The following is a 26,865-nucleotide window of genomic DNA, read 5'->3' as shown; positions in this document are numbered from 1 at the left end:
AGCACTGCCATTGTATTTTCTAGCCCTGCATTCTTTGATGATGTGCTTTACTGTCTGTTGTGTAGCGCCACAGTCACACTCAGGCGTTGAAATTCTGTTCCACTTGTAGTGGAAGGCTGCACAGTTCCCGTGATTTGTTCAGATCCTGTTCAGTGCGGACCATAGTCTACAAGGGAGGTTAAAACCAGGTGGCGGTGTCTTCTTCACAGAATGCATTGTCGGGCAGTATTTGTCGTTGAGTCTCTTCTGCCATTCAGCAGAAGTTTGGTAGTTGCTATTCCACAAGTTCATGGCATCTCTAGTTGGTGATCCAATGAATATCTTTCCTTGTATTAACACCTGGGTACTTACAGTGATCTCCATGAGGTACTTTCACCCCATCAATACAGTAATTTAAGCTGGGAGGACTTGCGAAATTTACAAACCTGACTTTTCATCCCATTTACCGTCATACCATTGTCTGCTGTTCATCTCACAACAGATGATGGGAATTCAGTGACCATCCCATCAATATGTATGTAGTATTACTTCAGGAAATATTTAAGAAAAAAACACACACTCTCTCTTTCTCTCTCTCTCTGGCAGATTCAGCTTGCTTGCATTCAGCTAAGGAGGTGAGGAGAGATGGGAGGTTTACTTCTCCTGCTTGCATGGTGAGGGAGGTACAGAAAGGCAGCCTACTACCACAGGGATCAGACTTTGTAATATTTCTATCACATGTGTCGCTCCTGGTAACTCATCATCATCATCATCATCATCATCATCATCATCATCATCATCATCATCATCATCATCATCATCATCATCATAAGTATACATTCACTGGTAAGTAGAACAACTTCCTTCTGAACACTGAGCTTGATAGCTGCTGTCGCTTAAGTGCGGTCAGTATCCAGTATTCAGGAGATAGTGGGTTCAAACCTCACTGTCGGCAGCCCTGAAGATCATTTTTCGTGGTTTCCCATTTCCACACCAGTCAAATGCTGGGGCTGTACCCTATTTAAGGACACGGCCACGTCCTTCCCATTCCTAGCCCTTTCCTGTCCCATTGTCGCCATAAGACCTATCGTGTCGGTGCGACGTAAAGCATCTTGCAAAAAATTTCTTCTGAGCACAACATTGTTACCGACTATGGGTTCTTAGACCAATTCTATAACCACAAGCTCTGCAGCAATGTTTGCTACATTCGTACTGTTTATTGTTTTCACTTCTGTTAGCTCATGGGAAAACAGATGCAAGGTAATACTTGTTGGAATTTCATGTGTGCTAGACTTTTTCTTCCTGGCATATTTCCCTTTTTCATATGGGTCCTGCCATTCTGCATCACATTCTACGTTTTGTCCTAACGCTGTTCCGCATCACTTTGCCCTGATCTGGCTTCTTCGTTCCCGATGTCAGTATCATCAGTTAGACAAACACTGACAATTTGTATGTCTTTTTGCAAGCAGTCCAGCTACCTCCATTTAGGTCTTCTTGGAAGTTGTTTTCCATCTAAGTTAAGCTCACAAGCTGTTCTTTCAACCACTCTCTTGTACTCATTTCTTATTTGGTCTATTCACATAACTCCCAGAGACCATTACTTGAAGTATTTGCTCATATTGTTTCGCAATAAAGAATTTATTTATTGTGGCATATATGTCATATTCCTTTTACAATTTGACCTACATTATACAGTAACACAGCATATTTCCTAGTATTGAGCAGTCATGTCACTCCTTGCTATATTCCACTATTGACCTGGTTCGATTTGGGCACATCAGTATGTGGTAAGTTCCGCATATACTGTTACATAGTTTGCACACGCAGTTTTCATCTGGGTCATGAAACACTTTTCAGGAGCAAATCTTATGGTGGAAACAATGAACTGCAAGTCTTGTCATGGCTTGCCTCATTTCACTGAGAGATTGCGTCCATCTTCTGTCCAGCATCGCATTTGTTTTGTAGAATTCCATTGGTATATCCTGATTTTTATTCTGTAGATCTTGGAGCAGCTTGTTGAAACTTTTTGTTGTCAGTAGTAGTAGAGTTATCTGTAGATCCTCTATTAGGAACATTTCTCTTGCAAGCTCATATACCAGTTTGGATTTGGTTGTCTTTGATACACTGAGGGCTCTTTTGAGAAATCTGGATTTTGTCTTTTCTATCTCTTCCAATTACCTGTAGTTAAGAAATTCCCATATTAGCTCAAGTCCATACATCAAAACAGGTAGTGCTTACATTTGAAAAAGTGCCATTGCTGTTTCAAGTGAAATCAAATGAGATTTTTATGTCCAATGTCATTAATAGCTTTTATTGCTGTGGCTGTTTTTGATCTGATGTGTAGTCTAAAGCTTCTTCCTGTAACCTGTAGGATAATGCCTAGGTATTTGAAATTGCTGACTATTTTCAGTTCCTTTCTGTTACCAGTCACTTGGTCGGAAACTGCTGGCCTTCCACCGTGAATTGTTTCATAATCAGACAGCATTCAGCTCCATATAATGCTGCTGGGTGGATGATAGTTTAGTATTCCTTTGACTTACGATGTAAGGGGACATTACAATCACGGAGAATGCCAGTGGTTTCAACTACTTCAGCCAAACAGCATTACTCGAGTCTGGGCATCTAAAAGCATGTCTCTGTCAGGTGTTATGTTCAATGGGTAAATACTAGTATGTTGAATAAATTTGATTCTTTTCTCATCACTCCTTCATGGTGTTACAATTTTCATAGAATTATTTACATTTTATTATATTTCATCAGCTCCTTGGTGTCTGTGCTGCTTTCACTGGAAGTGATTCTACTGTCTAAGTGTCAAGGAGTTGCTTTACCTGATGTTCAGCCCTGGAATATTTGTCAGTGTGCTCGGCGGGAGCAGCCTTCACTAGCTAACGTGACAGGAGGCAAGGACTACAACGCCTATATGCAGGTAGTCGAGAAACTACTTCAAACTCAGTGCGATATAGTAGACCCTCTCTGGTGCAATCTAGATGAAGAGTTACCTAATCCACTGGTGAGAATTTCTTAATAATTTTACAATTTAACTACACATCTAACAAAAGCTTGAGGTTCTCAGAACTACACTATGTAGCCATGAGTCTCCAGACACCCCATTGACCGCACTCTGTGCAACATCCAGCTGTACATCTGAGGGTAAACAAGTGCAGGCACAGTGCATAAACTTCTTAGATGTGTTTCCTGTTAGAATGGGACAACGTAGAGAATTGAGTGAGTGTGAATGGGGCATGATGTTAGAGACCGAAAAGTTAAGGCATTCCGTCAGAGATATTTCACGGAAGTTGCACCTGCCGAGGTCCATTGTTAATAATAATAATAATGTTATTTGCTTTATGTCCCACTAACTACTTTTATGGTTTTTGAAGACACTGAGGTGCCAGAATTTAGTTCCGCAGGAGTTCTTGTATGTGCCAGTAAATCTACCGACAGGAGGTTGACATATTTGAGCACCTTCAAATACCACCAGACTGAGTCAGGATCGAACCTGCCAGGTTGGGGTCAGAAGGCCAGTGCCTCAATCATCTCAGTCACTCAGCCTGGCAGGTCCACTGTTGGCGATGTTATTGTGAAGTGGAAATGTTAGGGAAACACTAAACTTGACTGATAGGGAGTGCCGAACTCTGTAAAGTGTTCTGTACAATCCAGTCAGCAGATATCCATGTGAGCTATTGCAGAGGACTTTCCTGGCTTGTCAGTGACAGAATGATCCATAGAGAGTTGATATGCTCAGTTTTCAGGATTGTTCTGCTGCCCGGAATCCACTGCTCACATGAAAGAATGTGCGATATTATTTAGAATGTAATCATTGGTCTGTGGAGCCGTGGAAGAAGGTTTAATGGAGTTATAAGTCACGGTGTATGCTGTGGCACTCAGATGGATGTGTGTGGGTCTAACAAATGCCTGGTGAATGGTATTTACCTAAGTGTGTTGCGGTGACAGTGAAATTCATTGGAGGTGGTGTGATGGTCTGGGGCTGCTTTTCTGAGTTTGGGCTTGGACCATTAGTTCTGGTCAATGGCACAATGAATGCAGGTTTATGAAAATATTTTAGACAATACCATGCTTCGCTGACTGTGGTAATAGTTTGGAATTGGACCTTTTCTTTATCAGCATGATAACACTCCTGTTTACATAGCAAGGACCATTGCATCATGCTTTGAAGAAAATCAGGTGAATTTACTGAACTGGCCTGTTCAAAGCCCTGCCTTAACTCTATTGAACACGTTTGGAATGAACTAGAGCATTGGTTGCATGAGAGATCAATTTGCCCAACAACCCGGCAACAACTACTGAACATGCTTCGGGAAAAATGGAAACAAATTCCATCTTCATTGCATTAGAACTTAGTGGAAAGTCGTCCATGAAGATTAAACACTGTAATAGTATCGAAGGAGATTCTACATGCTATTAGTTACATGGCAGGCATCTTTGAAACAAACTAAAAGGGGTATCTTGAGACTTTTGGCCACAGAGTGTAAATACAAATTAATAAAATGTGAAAAATATGTACCTGCGCAGTTGTGTATACACAATCTCGAAGGGGTATTATGTGTCCAGTATGCAGTGAGTCTTCAAGTGATATATTTTCTCTTCCAGGAAGTTGATTTCATAGTGGTTGGTGCTGGGTCAGCAGGCTCTGTAGTGGCCAGCCGACTTAGTGAGAAGGAGGGCCATACCGTAGCACTGTTTGAAGCTGGAGGACCTGAACCAACTGGCGCTCAGTTCCCAGGAGGATACTTCAGCTATCTGAGGTCCTCCATTGACTGGAACTATGAGCTAGAACCACAACAGGGTGCTTGCCTTGGGGCTACAGGAGGAAGATGCTGCTGGCCTAGAGGTAAATATATATACAAGAGAAGTTCACTATAGCGAGGATGACATATAGCAAGAATTCCATTGTAATAACAGGTTTTTTTTTCCTGTCCCTTGAAAATTCCTCTATTAAACTGTGTATTATCCTTCAGTTACAGCGAGAACCCTATCACCGGTGCATCTGTTATTACGAGTGATTAAGCATGTGTTATCTTTTCTGTTATCAACTTTTATGCATTCTAGCGATTATATTGAATGCAATTGATCATCTTCAACATAGATTTCTCGCTACACGCACTAGCAAGCTCTCTTGTCGACGTTTGAAGGTGATGTCAGAGTTGATTAGTGATACCCATTGCCTGATGACTGGTTTACTGGAGGAAAAAAAAAATTGAAATAAAAGAGAACATGTTTTCATAATAAATACATGAATAACTTGGCCGACAACAATTGTCAGCTTGTAAGAAATTAATTGATCATTTAATTTTAATGCTATGCATTGAAATTGAGTAAGAATGTGATACATCTCAAGACACGGCAGAATGCATCACTGATTTCAGATATTAGTTTATATTTTCTCCTGTCTGTTTACATTTCAGAGAGGCTATTCCCATGTAAATTTATAGCGGAAAGGTTATCGTTATTCTACTGGCGCTTGAAATATGTTTTCACAATACATATATCGTTAAGTTAGGTTAGGTGATGCTGTTTGAATAAGAAAACTGAAATGTTTCCCACAGATGCCTCTGGAGTGATACTATTACAGTGTTAAAGAATTAAATTGAACTTATGAATTCACATAGTATCAAAATTAGAAAAATAACTAACAAGTAAGCTGTAATATGGAAATCGTCTACGAGAACAAGTTTTAAACAATCCAATTGCCATTTCATATCAATTTTAATGTGTGTGAGTTTTTTCCCTGACTTTTACAAAAAATCTTATGTAACGACAATCTGCTATAGCGAGTAAATTTTTTGCTGTTATGGATTCTTGTTATGACAGACTTTTACTGTATATATAGGGCTATGTAAAAGATTAAGCAGAAACAGCAGTAACCCTTAGGGGCATCAAAATACAACAGCTTTCAAATAGGAACGCATAGTCTGAAAGTCATTCTACTGCCGAAGTATCAAGGAGTTGCTCTACCCAATGTTCAGTCCAGATGGCCTGTAGATACTGCAGTGCTGTATGGTCAGTGTGAGTACATCCTCAGCCATATTGCTTGGATTTCTTGACTGGGTCCACTGCCCTCATATCAACAGTTCCTCGGTTCTTCTCAGAAGGTTGAGAGAACCCTTTTCCAGTCCTCAGGCGAGATTTAACAAAATCTTGAGCCTTGTCAGAGACAAAAGGCAGCTCAACTACATTTATTTACTTAGCGTATGGCTAGAGATACAGCGTCTGTTGTTACAAGATCTACACTATATACATATGTCCAAATTGTTTATATAGTCTATAGCCTCTGGAGTTGCAAAAGCAAAGTCACTAGCACTGCCATTGTATTTTCTAGTCCTGCATTCTTCGATGATGTGCTTCACTGTCTGTTGTGTAGCGCCACAGTCACACTCAGGCGTTGGGATTCTGTTCCACTTGTAGTGGAAGGCTGCACAGTTCCCGTGGTTTGTTCGGATCCTGTTCAGTGCGGACCATAGTCTACAAGGGAGGTTGAAACCAGGTGGTGGCGTCTACTTCACAGAAGGCATTGTCGGGCAGTATTTTTCATTGAGTCTCTTCTGCCATTCAGCAGAAGTTTGTTAGTTGTTGTTCCACAAGTTCATGGCATCTCTAGTTGGTGGTTTTCTTGAATGCAGATGATTAATATTCGCATCGTCGATGTCATTATGTATCGGGAGTTCTGGGTTATTCACTATTTTACTGAATTCTCTTAGGAGAGCATCTTTACGTCTGAGATCTGGGGGAGGGATATGACTTAACACTGGCAGCCACTGCGTGGGAGTGGATTTGATTGTGCCAGTGATGAGACGCATTGTAGTGTTCAGCTGGGTATCTATGATGTTTGTGTGGGCACTATTCACCCAAACAGCAGCACAGTATTCAGCAGTCGAGTACACCAACCCTAAAGCTGAACATCTCAGAGTTGCAGCTGTAGATCCCCAAGTTGTTCCACACAGCTCAACTACAAACTGGAGAAGATACAGGCACCTTTTGTAAAAGAAGTATCACCTTTTATGGATATGTGACACAAATGAGCCTGCCATGATCATTACCTCATTTATGGGGAAGAAAGCCAAAAGAAGCTTGGTTCACTGAGATGGAAAGAAATCTCGAAGAACTGGAAATTACACATAATGACATCCTGGAGCATGTCCCACATGAGAAGAAACTTTAAGCATGCCAGGGTTTCCAAGAAAAGCCGATGCTAAAAACTGGAAAGGAATGGTACACAGGAGAGAAATAACCAACACCGAGAACGAATCCGGGAGAGCTAGGCAAATGTCAAAGTCCAAAGAAGGAGACAGTTGAAATGACATGGCCACAGTTGGCTGAAGCAGTACAGTAATCAGGAGCGAAAAGTATACTGGAACGGAAGAACACAGACTGACAGACCATCGAGTCACAACCAACCTAACATTGTACTGACAGACATTGCAATCTCAACTCCTGAGAACATCCAGAAAAAGATCAGGGAAGATGTCCACAAGTAGTTGTCTTTTATAAAATGAAATAAGAAAAATCTAGCAATAAGATAAAGTTGTTGTTGGTGTTTTTGTTTTTGTTGTTGTTGTTGTTGTTGTTGTTGTTGTTGTTGTTGTTGTTGTTGTTGTTGTTCTGATAGTGATGGGAGCACTAGGACTAATTCCCCGCCAGCTGCACAATGCACATCACATGGTAAATCTCAAGAACAACTACATTGTGTCACAGAAGATAGTGGTCTTAGAAACCTGCAGCATTATAAATGAATTACTGAGTTGAGATTTGAAAGATCTGTAACTGAAGAACTTCAGAAGATCAATATTGTTTCACTAGACTTTCATAGTAATCCTGCCTAATGTTACTGAACACTGGGAAAACTTTAATAATAATAATAATAATAATAATAATAATAATAATAATAATAATAATAATAATAATAATAATAATAATAATAATAATAATAATAATTTTTTTTTGTTGTTTTTACGAGGGATTGTGGAAAATCTTCAAAAGACACTTGTGAAGGGTCCGCACTCCACAAGTGTGTGGGATTCTTACCCACTAAAAACCACACACCCTTTTCCCATGATGTGTATCATCACCCTGGAACCGCTCTCGCATTACTTCAGGGTGATGTCGTGCTTTGTCTTTCAGACGTCTTCTTTCTTCATTTCTCCTTTATGAACGTTCGTATGCTTCCAAATCCTTCTTCTTCTGACCAAGGACGTTTTCCACGTTTCGCAGCATCACCGAAATAATATTATCTGCTGTCAATTCTCTTAGTTCAGTTTCCACGCATCTTCTCTGAATCGTCCAATGGCCGCATACAAAAAAGGTGTGAAATACGTCGTCAATGTCATCACAGTATATGCATGCTGCGTCATTCGCTCTGCCCACTTTATGCAGGAATTTCCGGAAATATCCATGCCCTGTTAGAAGCTGCGTGAGGTAGTAAATAATAATAATAATAATAATAATAATAATAATAATAATAATAATAATAATAATAATTGTTATGGGGTTACCCATGGAGGAGAAAGAGGTCAAAGAAGGTGCTGGGGTGAATGGGTCTATCTACAATATCAAAGTTGAGTTAAAACTTTAAAAGGTTATATTTCTTTTCCAACAACAAACTTAACAATATTTTTCACTGAGTGAAAATAATAATATATCAGGTACAAAACAATCTTGAAACAGACTAGGAAAATTCAAAAACAGTGAACGTTACAGATTCTGGGCTTCAAGCCCTTCGTTTTACAATCCCTGAGCTCCCAGCTCAAATTTACAATTTAAAATGAGAACTAATTTAGTCAAGGGCATAAATTCCCTAATTCAAAGAGCACTTGCTCCCAAAATTACAACATCTAGACTTCAAGAGGCATTCGTTACTCTCACAACATTTGGAAAAAGAGATAACAGGATCTCAGCTTCTCACGCCTACTCAGGCAACATTGTATGAAAAGTGACAAACTCTGGCCTTTCAAGGCACTATTTACAAACTGAAATATTATTACACAGAGGTATCTCGTACCCAACCTACAGGGTGTGTGAGAAAAGGAACAGGTTAAGTAAACGACCCGAAACACAAATTGAATGGAGGCGAACACTGCACTCCAGATAATGAAATATTAAAACCTATAGGGCTCTTGGCTGATGAAGCAGGGGCTATTGCCACACTACTGAGGTGGCTTGCATGGAAATCACTTTAACACATTACAGGAAGAAAACCGTTACAGAACGAAGTCACCTCAAACCAAGATGAAGGGAAGCTCGAGAGGGTACTTCACTCTCTATCCCCGGTTTGAAGTTAAAGCTTAATGAAATTTTACATTAGCCAAAAGAAAATTTACATTTAAGAAAAGTTAAAGATTCGGACCTTTCCCCTCAGATTAAGCTGCGGAGGTAGCTACAATAAGAAAGATATAATTTATGTCGCCATTACCTTATAGAGATAGACGACGATCAATTGGCCAAGAAATGTCAAAAGCCGCAGTTTATAAACCCTCAGGGAAGGTTCGAGATCATTCAAGACTAAACCAGCCCCACCCTTTCAATTTAATTGGTTAATCTCAAAGTTAAACTCAGAATCGAACAAGAAGCCTGTGATAGGTTGAAAATTAATTACAGAAATTCCTGATTGGTTAAATTCAGAACTGGCAGAAAGAAAAGGAAGTGTTGCCAATCCAAAAATAAATGAACATAGATCAGTTATGGAAAACCCAGGAATAGAAAACTTTGTTAAATTATAAGTTCTTTCACTTTGCACCAGAGTGCATGATCATAGATTTTGAGTAGTGTCATCTGTAGAAAAATGTTCAAACTTATTGATGTATTGCAAAACAAAACAAGGAGAAATTCAGTCAGTTTAGGAAACTTTACACCAAAACAATTACTTAATATTTCAGTAGTGACATCTTCTGATTAAAGTTCCAAGTTCGTGTCGTTTCAGCTTCACCTTTTGATCGATAGGGGAGTTCTTAAAGGCGGTTATTTGAATGAACGGAGTAGAGGTGTACCTCCCGGTGTAATAATAATAATAATAATAATAATAATAATAATAATAATAATAATAATAATAATAATAATAATAATAATAATAATAATAATAATAATAATAAATAATTAATAATTAATAATTAATAATTAATTAATTAATTATTACTTCCACAACACTGCATATCTCTCTTATTCTATTCTGTATCCTGTCCATACATGTCTTTACCATCATCAACCTCAACATCCTCATTTCTGCCACATTTAGCTTTTTCTCGTGAACTTTCTTCATTACCGTATATCATGACTGGCCTCACAATCAATTTGAATAACATTCCCTTTGCCCTTTTCTCAATCCTCCAGTCGCTTAGCACACCTTGTTTCTCCGTCCAGCCTGAACCCTATGACTCATTTCTTTGTCCAATCCTCCATTCTCCATGTTGTACAAGCTATGTCTTACACTCTGGTTCTTGATAATCTGAATATAATTATAAAAATTTTCTCAAATAAGAAATTATATTGATAAAATCCATCTTTCAGTACTTTGCACAATAATCTAATAGTACATGTTTCTGTCTTTTATTGGACCTTCTTCAGCTAACGGTGTTGAATGGTATTCATCATCCTCCTCCTTTCCCCATATCCACATATCCAGCTCCTGCTGGGTCGGGGCATTTATGGCACTTCTCCTCCTTCCACCATTCCTCTTCCATCATTTTGTCCCAGTCCAGGTTTCTTCTTCTTCTTGCACTCCTCTTTATTGAATCGATCCACCTCTTTTGCAGGTCTCCCTCTTGCTTCTTTCCCTTGAACTTCATCTCCATCATCTGGTATGATAGCTGCCTCTGTGGATCAGCGGTAGAATGTCGGCCTCCGGATCCCAAGATAGCGGGTTCAAACCCGGCAGAGGTAGTCGGATTTTTGAAGGGCGGAAAAAAGTCCATTCGACACTCCATGTCGTACGATGTCGGCATGTAAAAGATCTCTGGTGACACATTTGGTGTTTACCCAACAAAATTCATTAAATCTCAGCCATAGACGCCCAAGAGAGTTTCAGTTTACTCGGTCTGCCATCTAGTGGGGGCCTAGAGTAAAACGGAACGTCGAAATTGACGAGCAGACAGCCAGATGGCGTCAAATTGAAATGTCTGCACACGGTAGCTGAGGCCATACGATTATATATATATCTGGTATGATATTCCTTCCTCCTCCATCCTCTTTACAGCTTAGTTTACTCCTGTCAATTCTCTCATTATGTTTTCCATTCTGACTTCTTTTCTCACATCTTCATTTTTCAGTCTGTCTTTCCTTGTCTTTCCTATCATACTTCTCAGGTATTTCATTTCACTGGCTTCAATTCTACTCTCCTCCCTACTTTGTCATTGTCCAGGTCTCGGCCACATCGGTCAATATGGCTGCGTAATACATTTTGTACATTATCTCTTTGTACTTTCTTCATCATCATCATCATCATCATCTACTAAAGACAATGCCTTGTCGTCACATCTGACGATCTTCTGTTAGCCTCTTCATGTTGCTATATGAACCACATGCTAGTTCACTGACGGAGTTCCTGATGTATGACATCCTTGGTCGTCCCCCGGGTCTCTTTCCCAATACTTTACCTTCAACGATGGTTTGGAGAGGAGAATCATATCTCAGTACTTGTCTAAGGAACTTTGTTTTCCTTTTGTTTATCATATTTATTCTTTTTTTCTTTAATGCTATTTGTTCGTGGCATCGATCTCTAAAGATATTTTGCCACTACTTGCACCATACGTTATGAACCTGCGTGTAATTGTAATTGCGGAAGTGTAAAGTGTTGAATGTGAGGAAAGGAATGTTACGACACAAACACCCAGTCCCCAGGCCAGGGATATTAATCCTTTACAATTTAAAACCCCTGACCCAGCTGGGAATCGAACCCAGGGCCGCCAGGTGACAGGTGGACGTGTTGCCCCCTACATCACGGGGCCAGACATCGTATTTAATAAACATCGATCCTCTTTTACGTTCTTTAAAACAAAGTCATTTGTTTTTTTATCTGTCCAACTTGTTTTTGTAATTCTCCCGGGATAAGGAGTCCTCCTCCACCACGTCAACAGCCTCTTAGGAGGGCAGATGAGCAGGTCAAGGTTCAGGGCAATCTCTCGCCCTTGGGATGGGAAACTGTCCCTAAAGGTGGAAGAACCTATAGGTCAATGGCATGAGAATGTAGAAAGCAACGGGAAACTACTACATTAAAGATCGTAAGGCTATCTCATGTATAGTAGCCATGCTGAATTCTGATGTACTTCCTTATTCCGGACAAGGTTTCTTACACTATAGTAGAGTTCATTCATTGCCCTGTTGCACCTTCTAGCTTATCTCCATGTCCAGCCTTGTATTTGTAACTCTCAATAATTTCCAAGGTTTGACCATCAATTTTCACAATGCCTTTCCCTTTCCTTTCGCCTCTTGATATTACCCTGGTCTTGCTTTTCTCTGTGCTGACTTTCATACCATACTTTTCACTTTTCTTGTTCACTACATCAACTTGATCTTGTACTACTTTGCTGTTCGTTCCCCAGACCACAATATCTTCTGCAAATAGTAATAACTTCATCTCCCTATTCCTATATGCTTCCTTTGTCTTCTTTACAATTTCACCCATAACAATTAGAAACAACAAAGGCGACAGCACACTTCCCTATCTTAATCCAGTTTCATTTCTAAACCATTCTATCTTTCCGAACCGAGTCTGTATGCTGAATGGCATTATGAAATGAAATTAAATGAAATGAATAAAACATTACAAATGGGAATGACAATAAGTTCATATTTCAATACCCCTGTGGGTGGGGACGGTAGAATAACACCCACGGTATCCCCTGCCTGTCGTAAGAGGTGTCTAAAAGGGGCCCCAGGGGTTCTGACTTTGGGACTTTGTGTTCACGACTACAGGGCCCTTAGCTGAGTCCTGGCATTGCTTCCACTTGTTCCAGGCTCCTCATTTTCATCTATCCTATCTGACCTCCCTTGGTCAGCTCTTGTTCTTTTCCAACCCCAGCAGTATTAGGTATCAAAGCCTAGGGTGTCTCATTTTCATGCCCTTCATGGACCTTGTCTTTCTCTTGCCGATACGTTCATTTTTTGAAGTGTGGGATCCCTTCCATTTCTTCTCTCTGATTAGTATTATATAGAGGAAGGTTACCTAGTTGTACTTCCTCTTAAAACAATAATCACCGGGCGAGTTGGCCATGTGATTAGGGGCACGCAGCTGTGAGCTTGGATCTGGGAGATAGTAGGTTCAAACCCCACTGTCGGGAGCCCTGAAGATGGTTTTCCATAGTTTACCATTTTCACACCAGGCAAATGCTGGGACTGTACCTTAATTAAGACTTCCCACTCGTAGGCCTTCCCTTTCCCATTATCGCCATAAGACCTATCTGTGTCTGTGCAACATAAAGCAAGTTGGAAAAAAAAAATCACCACTACCTTTATATTTCAAATCTTGAAACTGTTCTATTGAAAATTAAGTTCACACAATTGATCATTGAGTAAAATGTTATTTACAATGGTGAATCTTGAAAAGGTTAAAATCACTGTGTAGTCTCAAAAAGTACTAGAATGTTCATTCTTGAATTAAATCACTAAATGGGGTGAGTCACAGTTGCTAGAGACATATGGTGCAAAATTCTTACACTGTCTTCTTAACGCAGATGTTTTCAGTAACTCGTTTAAAACTTTTTGTTGAAAATGTTGTAGATGACCTTGTCAAGACGGAACGGAGTAAAACAGGCATAGATTGCATAGTTAAATCTGCCATCTCATAGAATAGGATATCTCTTGTAGACCGAGTACGTGCACGATGCATCACAGTAAATGTAAGTCAATATGGAACGCAGTATGAAATTTATTGTAATCCATAACAATCTTTCCCCCTAGGATCCTTTTCTTTCTTTCTTTCTTTCCTTCTTTCTTTCTTTCTTTCTTTCTTTCTTTCTTTCATTTTGGCCAACTGTGGTCCACATTAATTCAATTTCAGCTGCTTCTGGGCTTTGATCTGCGCCCAGTAATCCTTCATTCTTTCACTCTGCAACCTTCTTCTCTCTTCCGTCCATGGTGTTTGGGTCCGCAAACTAACTTTTTCTTGGAAACTATTTGTTTTCTTCATTTTCAACTTGTAAGTTTCCCTGTTGCTTATTTTCGATCCTTGTATTCCCATTTCTGTCAGCATCTTCTCACTTCGTGATGCCAGCGTACCACAGTTTTCTGCTCTCAAAAATCCTTACTATGTGGTTGGTCAGTCTTCCCTGGTCCTTTCTGTAGATGTGTCCAAAGAACATGGCTCTCCTCTTCCAGATGGTGTCTGAGATCTTTTCTATCTTGCAGTACAGTTCTTGGTTTGCTTTCTTTCTGTATGATCCATCCTCTGTTCTTTGGGCTCCCAGTATCTTCCTTAGAATTTTTCGCTCCACCAGTTCTAACTTCTTGACCAATCCTATCTTTATTAGGTTCAAACATTCAGCTGCATAAGGCTTCTGGACAGATCACTGTCTGGTAATGTCTGAGTTTTGCATTGATTGAGATGTTCTTCTTGTTATAGGTGTTCATACTTAACTTGTATGCCAAGTTCATTTTGTTGATTCTCGATATCAGTGCCTCTTTCTCTGACAGATTGTTATCTATCCACTCTCCCAGATATTTACATTTCTCTACTTTCCAAATCCTCCCTCCATCCACTGTCATCCCTCCGGGTGCTGTTTCGGTGTTGGTTATGTACTGTATCTTCTCGAAGGAGATCCGTAAGCCTGCCTTACTTGCTTGTTCCTGGAGCTGGGCAATCTTGTTCTGTGCCTCCTCTATTGACAGGGTATATCATAATTATACCAACAAAGAAAATCAGGGATGCTCTTCGTGTTATGCTAAGAACGATGGTGCAATTGGATTAGCGGGGAAAATTTTTCTTTTTGAGAAAATGAGGTGACTTTGACACTTCCGGGTGCGCGATTCAAAATGATGATCTCTCCTTATTTGCTATGCCAGAGCACAAGCTGCTGCCGTGCTTCAGGGAAGACAAGGGGAGGGAGGGGAAGTGGAGTGTATGATGGAGGCAGAGATACTGCTCCATGCGTGTGCACAAGTTTCCTCGTTCGACTCGCTCAGGATTTTCTTTTTCTCTTACAGGCAGTATCCACAGTTCGATATTAAACAGCTGTAACTGCACACGCAGTACAAGAATACACTGTAATTAAGATACACTTATCAGTCAAGTAACGCACCAGATCGTTTGTCCTCTCGTTTATTGGTCGCAGTAACGTTCTTTATTATTTAACATGCTTGAAGATGTAACGCTGCCACCCCACGATTGTGCTTTCTTTCACTCACAACATTGTAAATGGAATGAAATACTGAATGAAGGAAAAAATGCGCCCAATGGTTTGATTACAGTATATGTTCAATATGCACCCCACCCATTTTGTTGCACAGTTCACGACGGTGTATGAGTGACGTCCTTTCCCTCCTCCTACTCTTCTACTTTTCTCAGCATCTGCCTCAGCCTAATTCTTGGATAACACTCTACTCTGGTTCCCTTTCCTCCACACACTTTCCCCACATGTCTAACGATGGAATCCCCCATGACCAGAGCCTCAACCCTAGCCACCTCCTTTGATCCCCTCCCCTCCTGGTCAGCCCTATCTTTTCTGATAGCTGCAGAATTTCATGTTTCTCATCTTTAACTTTTTCGTAGCTTACAAACTCTTCTTTCACCAGAATGAATACTCCTTTTCCCACCATTCCTATCCTATCTGTCGATTTGTTCTGGGTGATTTCCGACAAAAGAGTAGCGTTACAAAAATGTTGCGAAGTTTGGGCTGGGAAGGACTGGGAGAAAGGATACGAGCTGCTCGACTGAATGGTATGTGGAAATTCTAAGTTCCCATGAAGGGAATTAGATTCTTTTCCACCAATAGAGCATATCAAAAATCAGATCAAAATTAGATGGATGGCTTTTCCGGCGTTTGCTCTATTAACCAGCGTTTCGTCTTAGGTCTGACACTAGACTCTTCAGAGTGGGATGTGTCAGACCCTACCCACTGACGCTGGGATGTATGCAGGTGAACTTATCAGAAGCTTATTTATGAAGCACAGTCTGATAACTGCATACGGGAGATAAAACTCCACAATGGAATTAATGCCCGCCTAGCAATTCCAAATGGAAATTCTAAGTTCCCATGAAGGGAATTAGATTCTTTTCCACCAATAGAGCATATCAAAAATCAGATCAAAATTAGATGGATGGCTTTTCCGGCGTTTGCTCTATTAACCAGCGTTTCGTCTTAGGTCTGACACTAGACTCTTCAGAGTGGGATGTGTCAGACCCTACCCACTGACGCTGGGATGTATGCAGGTGAACTTATCAGAAGCTTATTTATGAAGCACAGTCTGATAACTGCATACGGGAGATAAAACTCCACAATGGAATTAATGCCCGCCTAGCAATTCCAAATGGAAATTCTAAGTTCCCATGAAGGGAATTAGATTCTTTTCCACCAATAGAGCATATCAAAAATCAGATCAAAATTAGATGGATGGCTTTTCCGGCGTTTGCTCTATTGTTCCGAGCTGTCAGCGGAGAAAGGGCGTGGAATGACATTAGTAGATGAATAAGTTTGAGTGGCGTCTTTAAAAGTAGGAAAGATCACAATATGAAGATAAAGTTGGAATACAAGAGGACAAATTTGGGCAAATATTCATTTATAGGAAGGCGAGTTAGGGATTGGAATGACTTATCAAGGGAGATGTTCAATAAATTTCCAATTTCTTTGAAATCATTTAAGAAAAGGCTAGGAAAACAACAGATAAGGAATGTGCCACCTGGGCGACTGCCCTAAATGCAGATCAAGATTGATTGATTGATTGACTCTGTTCAGGATGTATCTCGCATTACCTCTATCTCCCACTTCCCACTTCCCCTCCCTTGACGCACAGCAACAGACATTGGCTGGCTCTCCGGCGTAGCAAATACGTCAAATTTGTCAATTTGAATTGCACACCCGGAAGTAACAACTCTAACCTAATTTTCTCAAAATGAAACATTTTCTCTGCCAATCCGATTGCACCATCGTTCTTAAGATAACAGGAAGAGCATCCCTGATATTTTTCGTTGGTATAGTTATGATATACATTGGAGTTTGTAATCACTAGAATTTGTGTCAAGAGCCTGGATTCAATTCCAAACCTCTGCAATGTTCATGTGGAGTGAGGGCCTATGATGCTGTTGATGGTGATTCGTTCTTGCATGGGGACATTAAGCCTTGAGGAGACCCTTGGTTTTATTCAACAGGAGTGGGCTATGCGCCGACACTGGGTTTTCCCCTTTTCCTACCTCATTATCACCATCATCTCACACCAAGACACGCAGGTCGCCCATGGGTGTCAATAGAAAGACCTGCACCAGGTGCTCTGAACATGTCCTGGGACACTCCTGGCATAAAAAGCCATACGATAAAGTTTGAAAAAAATCATCATTTATGGCCTCAGCTACTGAGTTGATACTTCCTGAACTGGTACCATTTGGTGCTCTGTTTACCATTACTGCTGTCTAACAATGGCAGTGGAATACTACTGGGACAGTTCCCATGGCTCAGTTAATTTTATTTTGTCGTTTGACACTGACTGTGCCACAAGAGATCTTTAACGTGGCAACAATAATAATGACAATGAAGGTTAAGAGTTTTGAGCACCCTTCTAAAATTCTACAACTATTCGGTTCTTTAGCCTGCCAAAACTAATTTTGAATAAATACATTTATAAATTATCTGAAAAAGAAAACGTATGGTAATGGAATTAAACCTGAAAAAGAAACAGCACAATTAAAATAGAATTACATGTTACATTCTTGAAAGGATGTCATCGGATTCTATCAAATGTAAAAACATTCATGTTTATTCTATTTAAATACTTAAATACTTTTAGAACTTATCCTAATGAATTCCTCACTGATCTGCATTCTAGGATAGAATGCAAGCTGTTGCAAATATGTTGCTCTGTCATTGACATGATTCTAACTAGTTGATCAGTCCATTGACCTCCCGCCATGCCATGCTCCTGCCTTGGCTAGGTCAGTAACAGGTTGTAGTTTACATTAGGTATTTTTTTAGTACTCCCATTATTATTATTATTATTATTATTATTATTATTATTATTATTATTATTATTATTATTATTATTTACGTATTGCATGTGCATACCGCACGGTTTCCGAACCTGCAATCCTCACGGTGGCAGCAATAGCCCCAGTAGACCTACTTGCATTGGAGCGACATGGCATCTGGCGTACCCAAGGAGAGCTGGGAAAGAAATGTGCAAAGAAGCGTGCCTTCAGTCAACGGATGAGGCGATGGCAACTCAGATGGGAAAGTGACCCTCGAGGCAAATGGACCAAGCGACTGATACCACGCTTGGATATCTGGGTTGAAAGGTCCCATGGTGAAGTAAATTACTACCTCACGCAGCTTCTAACAGGGCATGGATATTTCCGGAAATTCCTGCATAAAGTGTGCAAAGTGAGTGATGCAGCATGCATATACTGTGATGACATTGATGACGTATTTCACACCTTTTTTGTATGCGGCCATTAGACGATTCAGAGAAGATGTGTGGAAACTGAACTAGGAGAATTGACAACAGATAATGTTATTTCGGTGATGCTGCGAAACCAGGAATCCTGGGATCGCGTGGCAGTGTATGTAGAGAACATCCTTCAACAGAAGAAGAAGGATTTGGAAGCATACGAACGTTCGTAAAGGAGAAATGAAGAAAGAAGACGTCTGAAAGACAAAGCACGATATCACCCTGAAGTAATGCGAGAGCGGTTCCGGGGTGATGACACACATCGTGGGAAAAGGGTGTATGGTTTTTAGTGGGTAAGACCCTTCACAAGTGTCTTTTGAAGATTTTCCACAATCCCTCGTAAAAAAATTATTATTATTATTATTATTATTATTATTATTATTATTATTATTATTATTCATGCGAATAGGCACATTAGGACTGTACGAAGAACTTCTTTGATCTTTTCTCTTAGTCATCTTACCATTTGTGAAGTTTGGTTCTGAAGATTATCCTGTTTTGGACATGTGCTGGTGTAATTCTTGCCAGTTTCAAGTCTGTTTTGATTTTGCCAATCCATTTCATTATGTCTGTTTTGGCTTTACTCCTGTTTTCATAGAATTCAACTATTTGTTTTTTGTAATTCTGTCTGGGTGCATTCTTCTAATGTCCATAGTCTGGCTCCATGGCTAAATGGTTAGCGTGCTGGCCTCTGGTCACAGGGATTCCAGGTTCGATTCCCAGCAGGGTCAGGAATTTTAACCATAATTGGTTACTTTCTCTGGCACAGGGACTGGGTGTATGTGTCGTCTTCATCATCATTTCACCCTCAACACGACGTGCAGGTCGCCTACGGGTGTCAAATCAAAAGACCTGCACCACGCCTCTCTGGAGGCCACACGGCATTTCATTTCATATGTCCATAGAATCTTAACCTGCGTTTTCTAATGTCACTGTGAATATTTGCGTATTTTTTGATTCCCTGTCCGCCTCTGAGTCGGCATTGTCCGTCAGCAAGTTTTGGGTCTTGAATTTTTCTTAGCCTATGATTTTGTATTCTTTTTTCCTCATTTTATTCAATGTCTGCTTTCCTGTTCAAAATGAGCAGTTCTGACCCATGAAGACATTCTGGTTTGATGACTGTATCGTAATATCTTTGTTTTGTGTGCTCGGAGATACATTTTTTGTTGTAGATATTTTGGGTTAGTCGGTATGCAGTTTCCATTTTTTTTTTTCCATCTAATTTCATGGGCTTTTTGAGTCCATTTTCCTGAACTGTCATACGCATTTAATTTTGCCATTTTTGTTTCCATGAATTTTGGTGCTTGTTTGTTGCAGGTCTTTTCAAAAGATATCTGAAGGCCGAATTTTTCTGCAATTTCTTTCAGGAGATCAATCTGATTTTCAACTGTTGAAATGTCTTGGGTTAAGCTTGCTAGGTTGTCTGCAAATGCTAGGCAATCTATTGCTAATTTTTCTCTGCCTAAAGTGATCGGCTGGTGACTTTTGAGGGCTAATTTATGTTTGCGCCTTTCTTGTATCTTCTTCTTGTATTATTATTATTATTATTATTATTATTATTATTATTATTATTATTATTATTATTATCATCATCATAACTAAAGTTACTTTTATAACTTAAAAAAAAAATGCTCATTATGGACCCCAGCCTAGAGCTAACCAGTATACCCCACCACGTGTCAAGGTTACGGATAGTGGAAGCCTTTACCTTCAACCACTCCAGGGGCCTTCATGACCTCTATGGAGATGACCTTACTTTGCATTATGGACCCCTGCATAGTTTACAAAACAATTTTAGTGAAAATCCTCAGCCTGTTTTAAGTCATTCGACCAGGTCAGGAATTTAAAGTTAAAAACTTCATAACTGATCCGTATTGAACTAATAGTAACAATGTTAAAAAAGGAATGGAATGAATGAATGAAGCCTCCAATTAGTAACGGTGAGGATAGGAATTGTGTTGGCTGCCGAAACCTGTCACACTCCTCAGGGTCAATGATTAATGACTGACAGATGAAATATAATGATATTGGAGAGTGTTGCTGGAATGAAAGATGACAGGGAAAACCGGAGTACCGGAGAAAAAGCCTGTCCTGCATCCGCTTTATCCAGCAAAAGTCTTGCATGGAGTGACCGGGATTTGAAGCACAGAACCCAGGTGTGAGAGGTTCTTGCACTGCTGCCTGAGCCATGGATGCTCAATTTTAATATGATATTGGTTAATAATAAAAACAACAACAACAATGATGATGATGATGATAATGATGATGATAAGGGAACCACTAAGAAAAAAGAACCACCTAAAGTAAACTACAACATGTCATTGAGCTAGCCATGGTGGGGGGCATAGCTAGACCGAAAGGTCAACGGACTGACTAGCCAGCTTGAATCACACCAGGGATGGAGTAACAGTATTGCAACAGCTTGCATTCCATGGTAGAGTGGAAAGACCGAGCTCGATAGCTGCAGTCGCTTAATTGCGGCCAGTATCCAGTAATCGGGAGATAGTGGATTCGAGCCCCACTGTCGGCAGCCCTGAAGATGGTTTTCCGTGGTTTTCCATTTTCACACCAGGCAAATGCCGGGGCTGTACCTTAATTAAGGCCATGGCTGCTTCCTTCCACTTCCTAGACCTTTCCTATCCCATCGTCACCATAAGACATATCTGTGTCAGTGTGACGTTAATCAAAATAGCAAAAAAAAAAAAAAAAATAGAGTGGAGAGAAGTGAGGAATTCAATAAGATAAGTTCTAACGTTCAAGATTTAAACCATTTAAATAGAAATAAATATAAATGTTTTTATATTTCTAAATATATTTGAGTGTGATTTGATGGAATCTGATGATATTCTTTCAAGAATGTAACATTTAATTCTATTTTAATTAAGTTGTTTCTTTTTCAGATAGTTTATAAATGTATTTATTCAAAATTAGTTTTGGCAGGCTAAAGAACCAAACAGTCATAAAATAACTGAGTCAGAAATGGAAAGAGAAGGCTACTATATCAACTGAGATAGAATCTGCAAATATGGGATCATAAGTTGGACATTCTACTTCTAAGCTACTGAGACAGCTGAAAATCTGGTCATGTATGTATTTCTTTTGTTGTTCTTACGTCAGTAATTTTGTTTTGTTACCTTTCTTTAGCTTGCTTTGGTAATCCTGCTTCAGAATGAGAAATTAACCAGTTGCACTCACCGTAGGTAAAGTGATGGGTGGAACCAGTACGCTTCATGGAATGATGTACATGCGAGGCCATCCTTGGGATTACAACTCCTGGGAAGCAATGGGACTGAAAGGCTGGAGCTTTAATGATGTACTGCCATACTTTTTAAAGTCAGAAAACAATCTTCAGATTGGTTCTGTTGTAGAGGTGAGTTGTGGGTTTATTTTTAGTTCACAGTCATTTTGTCCTTGGTATTATAATTATTGTATTTATTTAGAGTACAGCTTTTAGTACAGGGAGAGTGCAAGGAAATAGATGGCTCACCTGGTACAGGTCTTTCTTTTTGACGACCGTGGGTGACCTGCATTTTTTGGTGTGAGAGAAGGTTGCCACTTTTTTTAAAATAAAAAAGGAAGATTTTTCATGGACATATTTTTTAATAACTCATGCCTTCATAATTTTTATTAAATGCCATTTTCAATCAAAACTCACACACATTTATGTCTTAAACCCTATTGCTTCATAACATGTTGGTATTTTGAAACTGATTTAACTTTATGCAGCAGTATTCTGTTGTTCTTTAGTAGGTTAAAAAACTCTCTGCAGGGTATGCTGAAATTTATTACAATTTGAATCTCCGATTTTATGAGTTCAGGTGAAGATCTGTTCCTTACATCAGTTCACTTGATACTTTCAAGGGATTTCAGAATATTAACCCCCTCCCTAATATATCATACTAAGTTGTAGCGAAAAAGAATCGCATTCTGTCATATATCGCACAGTAGAATTCCGTTAGCTCGGCATCCAACAGTCCGGAACCCCCGATGATCCGGCACCATTGCAGGATATTTTATGTTACTTTTTGTTTACGTTTGTGACAGTTGAAGCACGCGGCGCAGTTCGAAACCACACAGAAGTGTCCACTGCGCGTCTGCTATTGTTAGACACAATCGGGATTGTTGGCTGTCACCACACACAGATTCAGTTCATTGTTTTGATTGTGATCACTTTTCGCTACAGTATTTTTTTCTTGCGATCTAGGATCCGTATTACACTAGTGCAGTAGTGTAGTGAACATGCATATCAAAGTGCCCTGTGGAACGTTTCTTGGTTTAAGTAGTGACAATGTTCTCAAAACCAAAACCTTCAAGTTCCAAATCAGGAGAGAAACGTAAGCACGTAACGCTGACCATCAACCAGAAACTGGAAATCATCAAATGCCTGGAGAAACGTGAGAATAGAAATATTTTGTTGAATGAATTTAATATTGGCTCGTCAACCATTTACGACATAAAAAAAACAAAAAGATGAACATGAAATTTGCTTCTCAATCGGTAACAACTGAAAATTTGGCTTCCAGACAACCATTAAAAACACCCAAACTGGAACAATTAGATAGCTTATGGTACAAATGGTTCAGTGCAGTACGCTCCGAAGGAAAGCCAGTAACGGGGCCAATGGTCATGTAAAAGGCAAAGAAATTTGTTTGGACAAGACTTAGGTGTTGCAGAAAGTGAATGCAATTTTTCTGATGGTTGGCTCAGAAACTTTAAATTTCGCCATGGAATTCGAAGATTTGATGTAACTGGAGAGACACTTTCAGCAAAGCAAGATTCAGCAGAAAAATACAAAGACGACTTTGAAGAAATAATCGCAGTTAATAATGATTTTGCTAATCAACATTTTACTGCAAAATGCCGTGTTACAGCTGTTTTCGCTGTACCACCCGATAGTCCGGCATTTTCGGTAATCTAGCACCGGGGCGGTCCGGAACGTGCCTGACTATCGGACTTCTACTGTACTAGGTTGTACCTGTGTTTTAGGAGCATCCACCTTTGCCATCTCGGTGAATTTTAGAGTTAACTACTGTCACTCTTAGTATGGAGTATTTAGAAAAGATTGCTGTGTATCATAATGTTTAGTGATCTTTGGATAGTAGTTTAAATGCCTTTGGAAATATGTGACGCACTTACCGTGGCAAGGTTGCACTCGATGTAAACAGAAATGGCAGCATGGTGAGCGGTGGGTTGTGTTACTGATGAGTAAATACCGTATTTGATTTAGGAGGTTGTATCAATGAAAGTGATAGCTACAGCAGTGGTGGTAGTGATTTTGAAATAGAAATCAAAGGATTTGAAGGTGAGGAGTGCTAAATGTAGGAAGATGATGGACCTCCACCAACGAATTAGGCCTATGCCTGTACAATGGTCTAATAATGTGGATTATATTGCACCCAATCCCTGCAATGAATATCAAGGTTGTTTCCACAATCTGCTGGTAGGTTCAAGTGCGACTGGTTTTCATTGTATTTTGGAGAGAACTATTTTCCAGACAATAAAAACCAGTACGTGAAAATGAAGCAAGAAAGAGGATGAAAATGGGAACCTACAAGTACATAATTTGTATTATAGTGAAAACAAACTTTTCGAAGGTAAATATTCCCTTGGAAATTAATAAAAACAACACTATTATATTTGAACTGTGAGTTACGTCTCTCCGGTTGTTCAAATCACCTGCTATAAATTTTCCAAATTATTTTAATCTGCCAGTTAATCAACCTTAAGGTCTTTCCTAGCACGGGAAATACTTGCCTTGGAAATACCAGTTACATCGGCCACTGCACGTGTTACTTCATCCAGAGTACTTCCAGGATTTTCTTCACGAAATTTGGAAAACATATTTAACACACGTCTTCTCACCACTCATTAGTAGTTTTTCTTTTTTAATATTTAATCACAGACTGGCCTGGTGCACACATGGTTTACAATTACAGCACTTTTTCGCACGCACGTGCGCACATACACACACACACACGCACGCGCGCACACACACACTCTCTCTCTCTCTCAGGACGGACGTTTGCTTGCACTTCCAACTGTACACTTGATAAACGTTGTGTATTATTTTTATTCACAATAAACTTAGAACAAGCAAGCAAAGTGGACATGTACTTTGGATCAGCAGTTTCCCGCAAACTCTTCCGTCAAGTGCCACTTGCCACCCTATGTCTAGGAGACGTAACATACTTGTATACCTCGGTATATACATGGGAAGAATAAGGAATACTTAAATTATATTGCTAATAATAATATATACGAGGGTCGAGTCATAAGTCATGGCAACTATTTTTTTTCTCGTGAACAGGAGACAATACGGAAAATCTAAGATATGCATTTGGAAATATAGGGCATGTACTTATGCATAGTGCCTGAAGACAAATTCTGACTTTAGGAGATTTTTGCAGGAAAGTGACAGAACACAGGCCATTGGCAAACATTGTTTTATTATGGTATAGACAGCCAATACACAAGACTACGTACAAAGGACAGGTCTCCACTGGTTACAGACCTTTGAAATAATCACTCAAAGTTTCCACTGTGCATTGCCAGCAGTGGGGCAGGCACTGAATACCATTCACTGCATGTGTATCGCTAACATGTGACACCTCTCTCCGAAATGCTGTTACAATGTCCTCTTTGTTAGCAAACTGTTGTGTACATAATGGCTTTTTGACTTTGTGGATTAGATCATAGTCACATGGGCTCAGATCAGGTGAATAAGGTGGGTGTGGAAGAACCTCCCATCCCCACCGTTGTAAGCGACGCTGAACGATGTCTGCTGTGTGAGCTGTCGCATTATCGTGTAGGATTATGGCGTTGTCCAAAAGATAGGGCATGGCATGCACACCTAATGCTTCCCGCAGCTCTGAATGGCATTGGCGTGCATTTCTGCCGCAGAGAACTGCTATTTTAATATACAAAGAGCACAAGGAAAGTTTTGCAATACGCAAAAACGGATGGCTGGAGACCCCTGTTATGGTGAGGGATGAAAAGAGGGGTGAAAATCGGTCTAGAAGACAGCAAGGCACGACCTTCACACCAGTTGTTACCAAGCAGTGGGATTGAAAGCAACTTAAGATGTCAGTGTGGTCTAAATGTGAATATTGTGCAATTATCTGCTACAATTTTGCTCGTGGAATAACTGGTGACCAGTGCCTAGAGGAAATGAATCCTATGCTGGGGAAAGACTGGCCACATCGGACAACAATTTTCCGTTGGTAAAAAGAGTTCCAGAGGGGAAATTTTGGGGTTGAAGACGATCCTCGTTCTGGGCGACCGTCTGAATCAGTGACTGAGGAAAACATCGAAGCTGTGAGGAAAATGTTGCAGCAAGAGAGGGGGTTGACATATCGGCAGGTAGAAGAGACCCTCCACATCCCTGCACCAGCTATTCATTCAGTTCTACACGACCATCTCCATGTTAGAAAGGTTTGTTCCCTTTGGGTGCCCCATTCACTTTCAGAGGAACAAAGGGCACATCGAGTGAAATGGTGCCGAGAAATGCTAAAACAGTTTGAAAATGGGACTTCGCGTAACGTCAATAGCATCGTTACAGGTGATGAAACTTTGCTTTATTATTACGATGTCCCAACAAAATACCAGAACAAGGTGTGGCAGTTTGAAGAAGAGGGTACTCCTGTGACTGTGCGAACGTCAGGGTCAGTGAAGAAAAGGATGATTGCAGTATTCTTCACTAAACGGGGCATCCTGACTTGGGTTGTGCTAGAAACACAAAGGACAGTTACTGCGAAGTGGTGCAGTGAGACTTGTCTGCCTCATGTCATCCAGGCTCTCAAGCAGCTCTGTCCAAGGTCACGGCTTAACACTTGGCTCTTGCATCACAACAATGCTCCAGCACATCGTGCTAATGTAACAATGGATTTTCTTGCCAGATCAGGGTTGACTGTGCTTGATCACCCTCCATACAGTCCTAATCTTGCTCCATGTGACTTTGCACTCTTCGCAGAAGTGAAGATGAAGCTGAAACGGTAACGTTTTGCATCTGACGAAGAGCTTCTGGCAGCATGGGATCAAGAGTATGAAAATGTAACCGAAGAAAAATGGCAGAGTTGGTTCAGTGACTGGTTTCGACATATGGAGAAGTATATTGAGTGTTGTAGAAATTCTTTTGAAAAATTCTAAAGCGTTCACTCACTTTGCAAAACATTCCTATTGCCCTTTGTACAATTGTTGCTCCTACTTGTTGACTTCCATTTCGTGACGCTCTCACCCACACACTGAAGTTGGGGGTATGCTTAGACCCACACTGTTGTTCACATACACCAT

General features: G+C 40.1%; 1 protein-coding gene across 3 annotated transcripts in view; it reads left to right on the top strand.

Moving 5' to 3' along the window:
- LOC136886412 (glucose dehydrogenase [FAD, quinone]) overlaps positions 1-26,865 on the top strand; it is a 160,554-nt gene that overhangs the window by 68,354 nt on the left and 65,335 nt on the right. For 2 of the 3 annotated variants that reach the window (XM_067159184.2, XM_068230451.1), the window contains exons 1-2: positions 4,277-4,831; positions 21,777-21,946. In XM_067159184.2, the coding sequence (XP_067015285.2) occupies positions 4,396-4,831; positions 21,777-21,946 (606 nt within the window). In that variant the 5' untranslated portion in view covers positions 4,277-4,395. Of the gene's footprint in view, positions 1-2,739; positions 2,990-4,276; positions 4,832-21,776; positions 21,947-26,865 lie in introns of those variants that run through there. The other variant, XM_068230452.1, reaches the window with a different exon arrangement.

This window comes from Anabrus simplex, chromosome X (assembly GCF_040414725.1).
Source record: "Anabrus simplex isolate iqAnaSimp1 chromosome X, ASM4041472v1, whole genome shotgun sequence".
Lineage (NCBI taxonomy): Eukaryota > Metazoa > Arthropoda > Insecta > Orthoptera > Tettigoniidae > Anabrus > Anabrus simplex.
The sequence above is the reverse complement of the archived record's forward strand: the minus strand, read 5'-3'. Positions and strand labels throughout refer to the sequence as shown.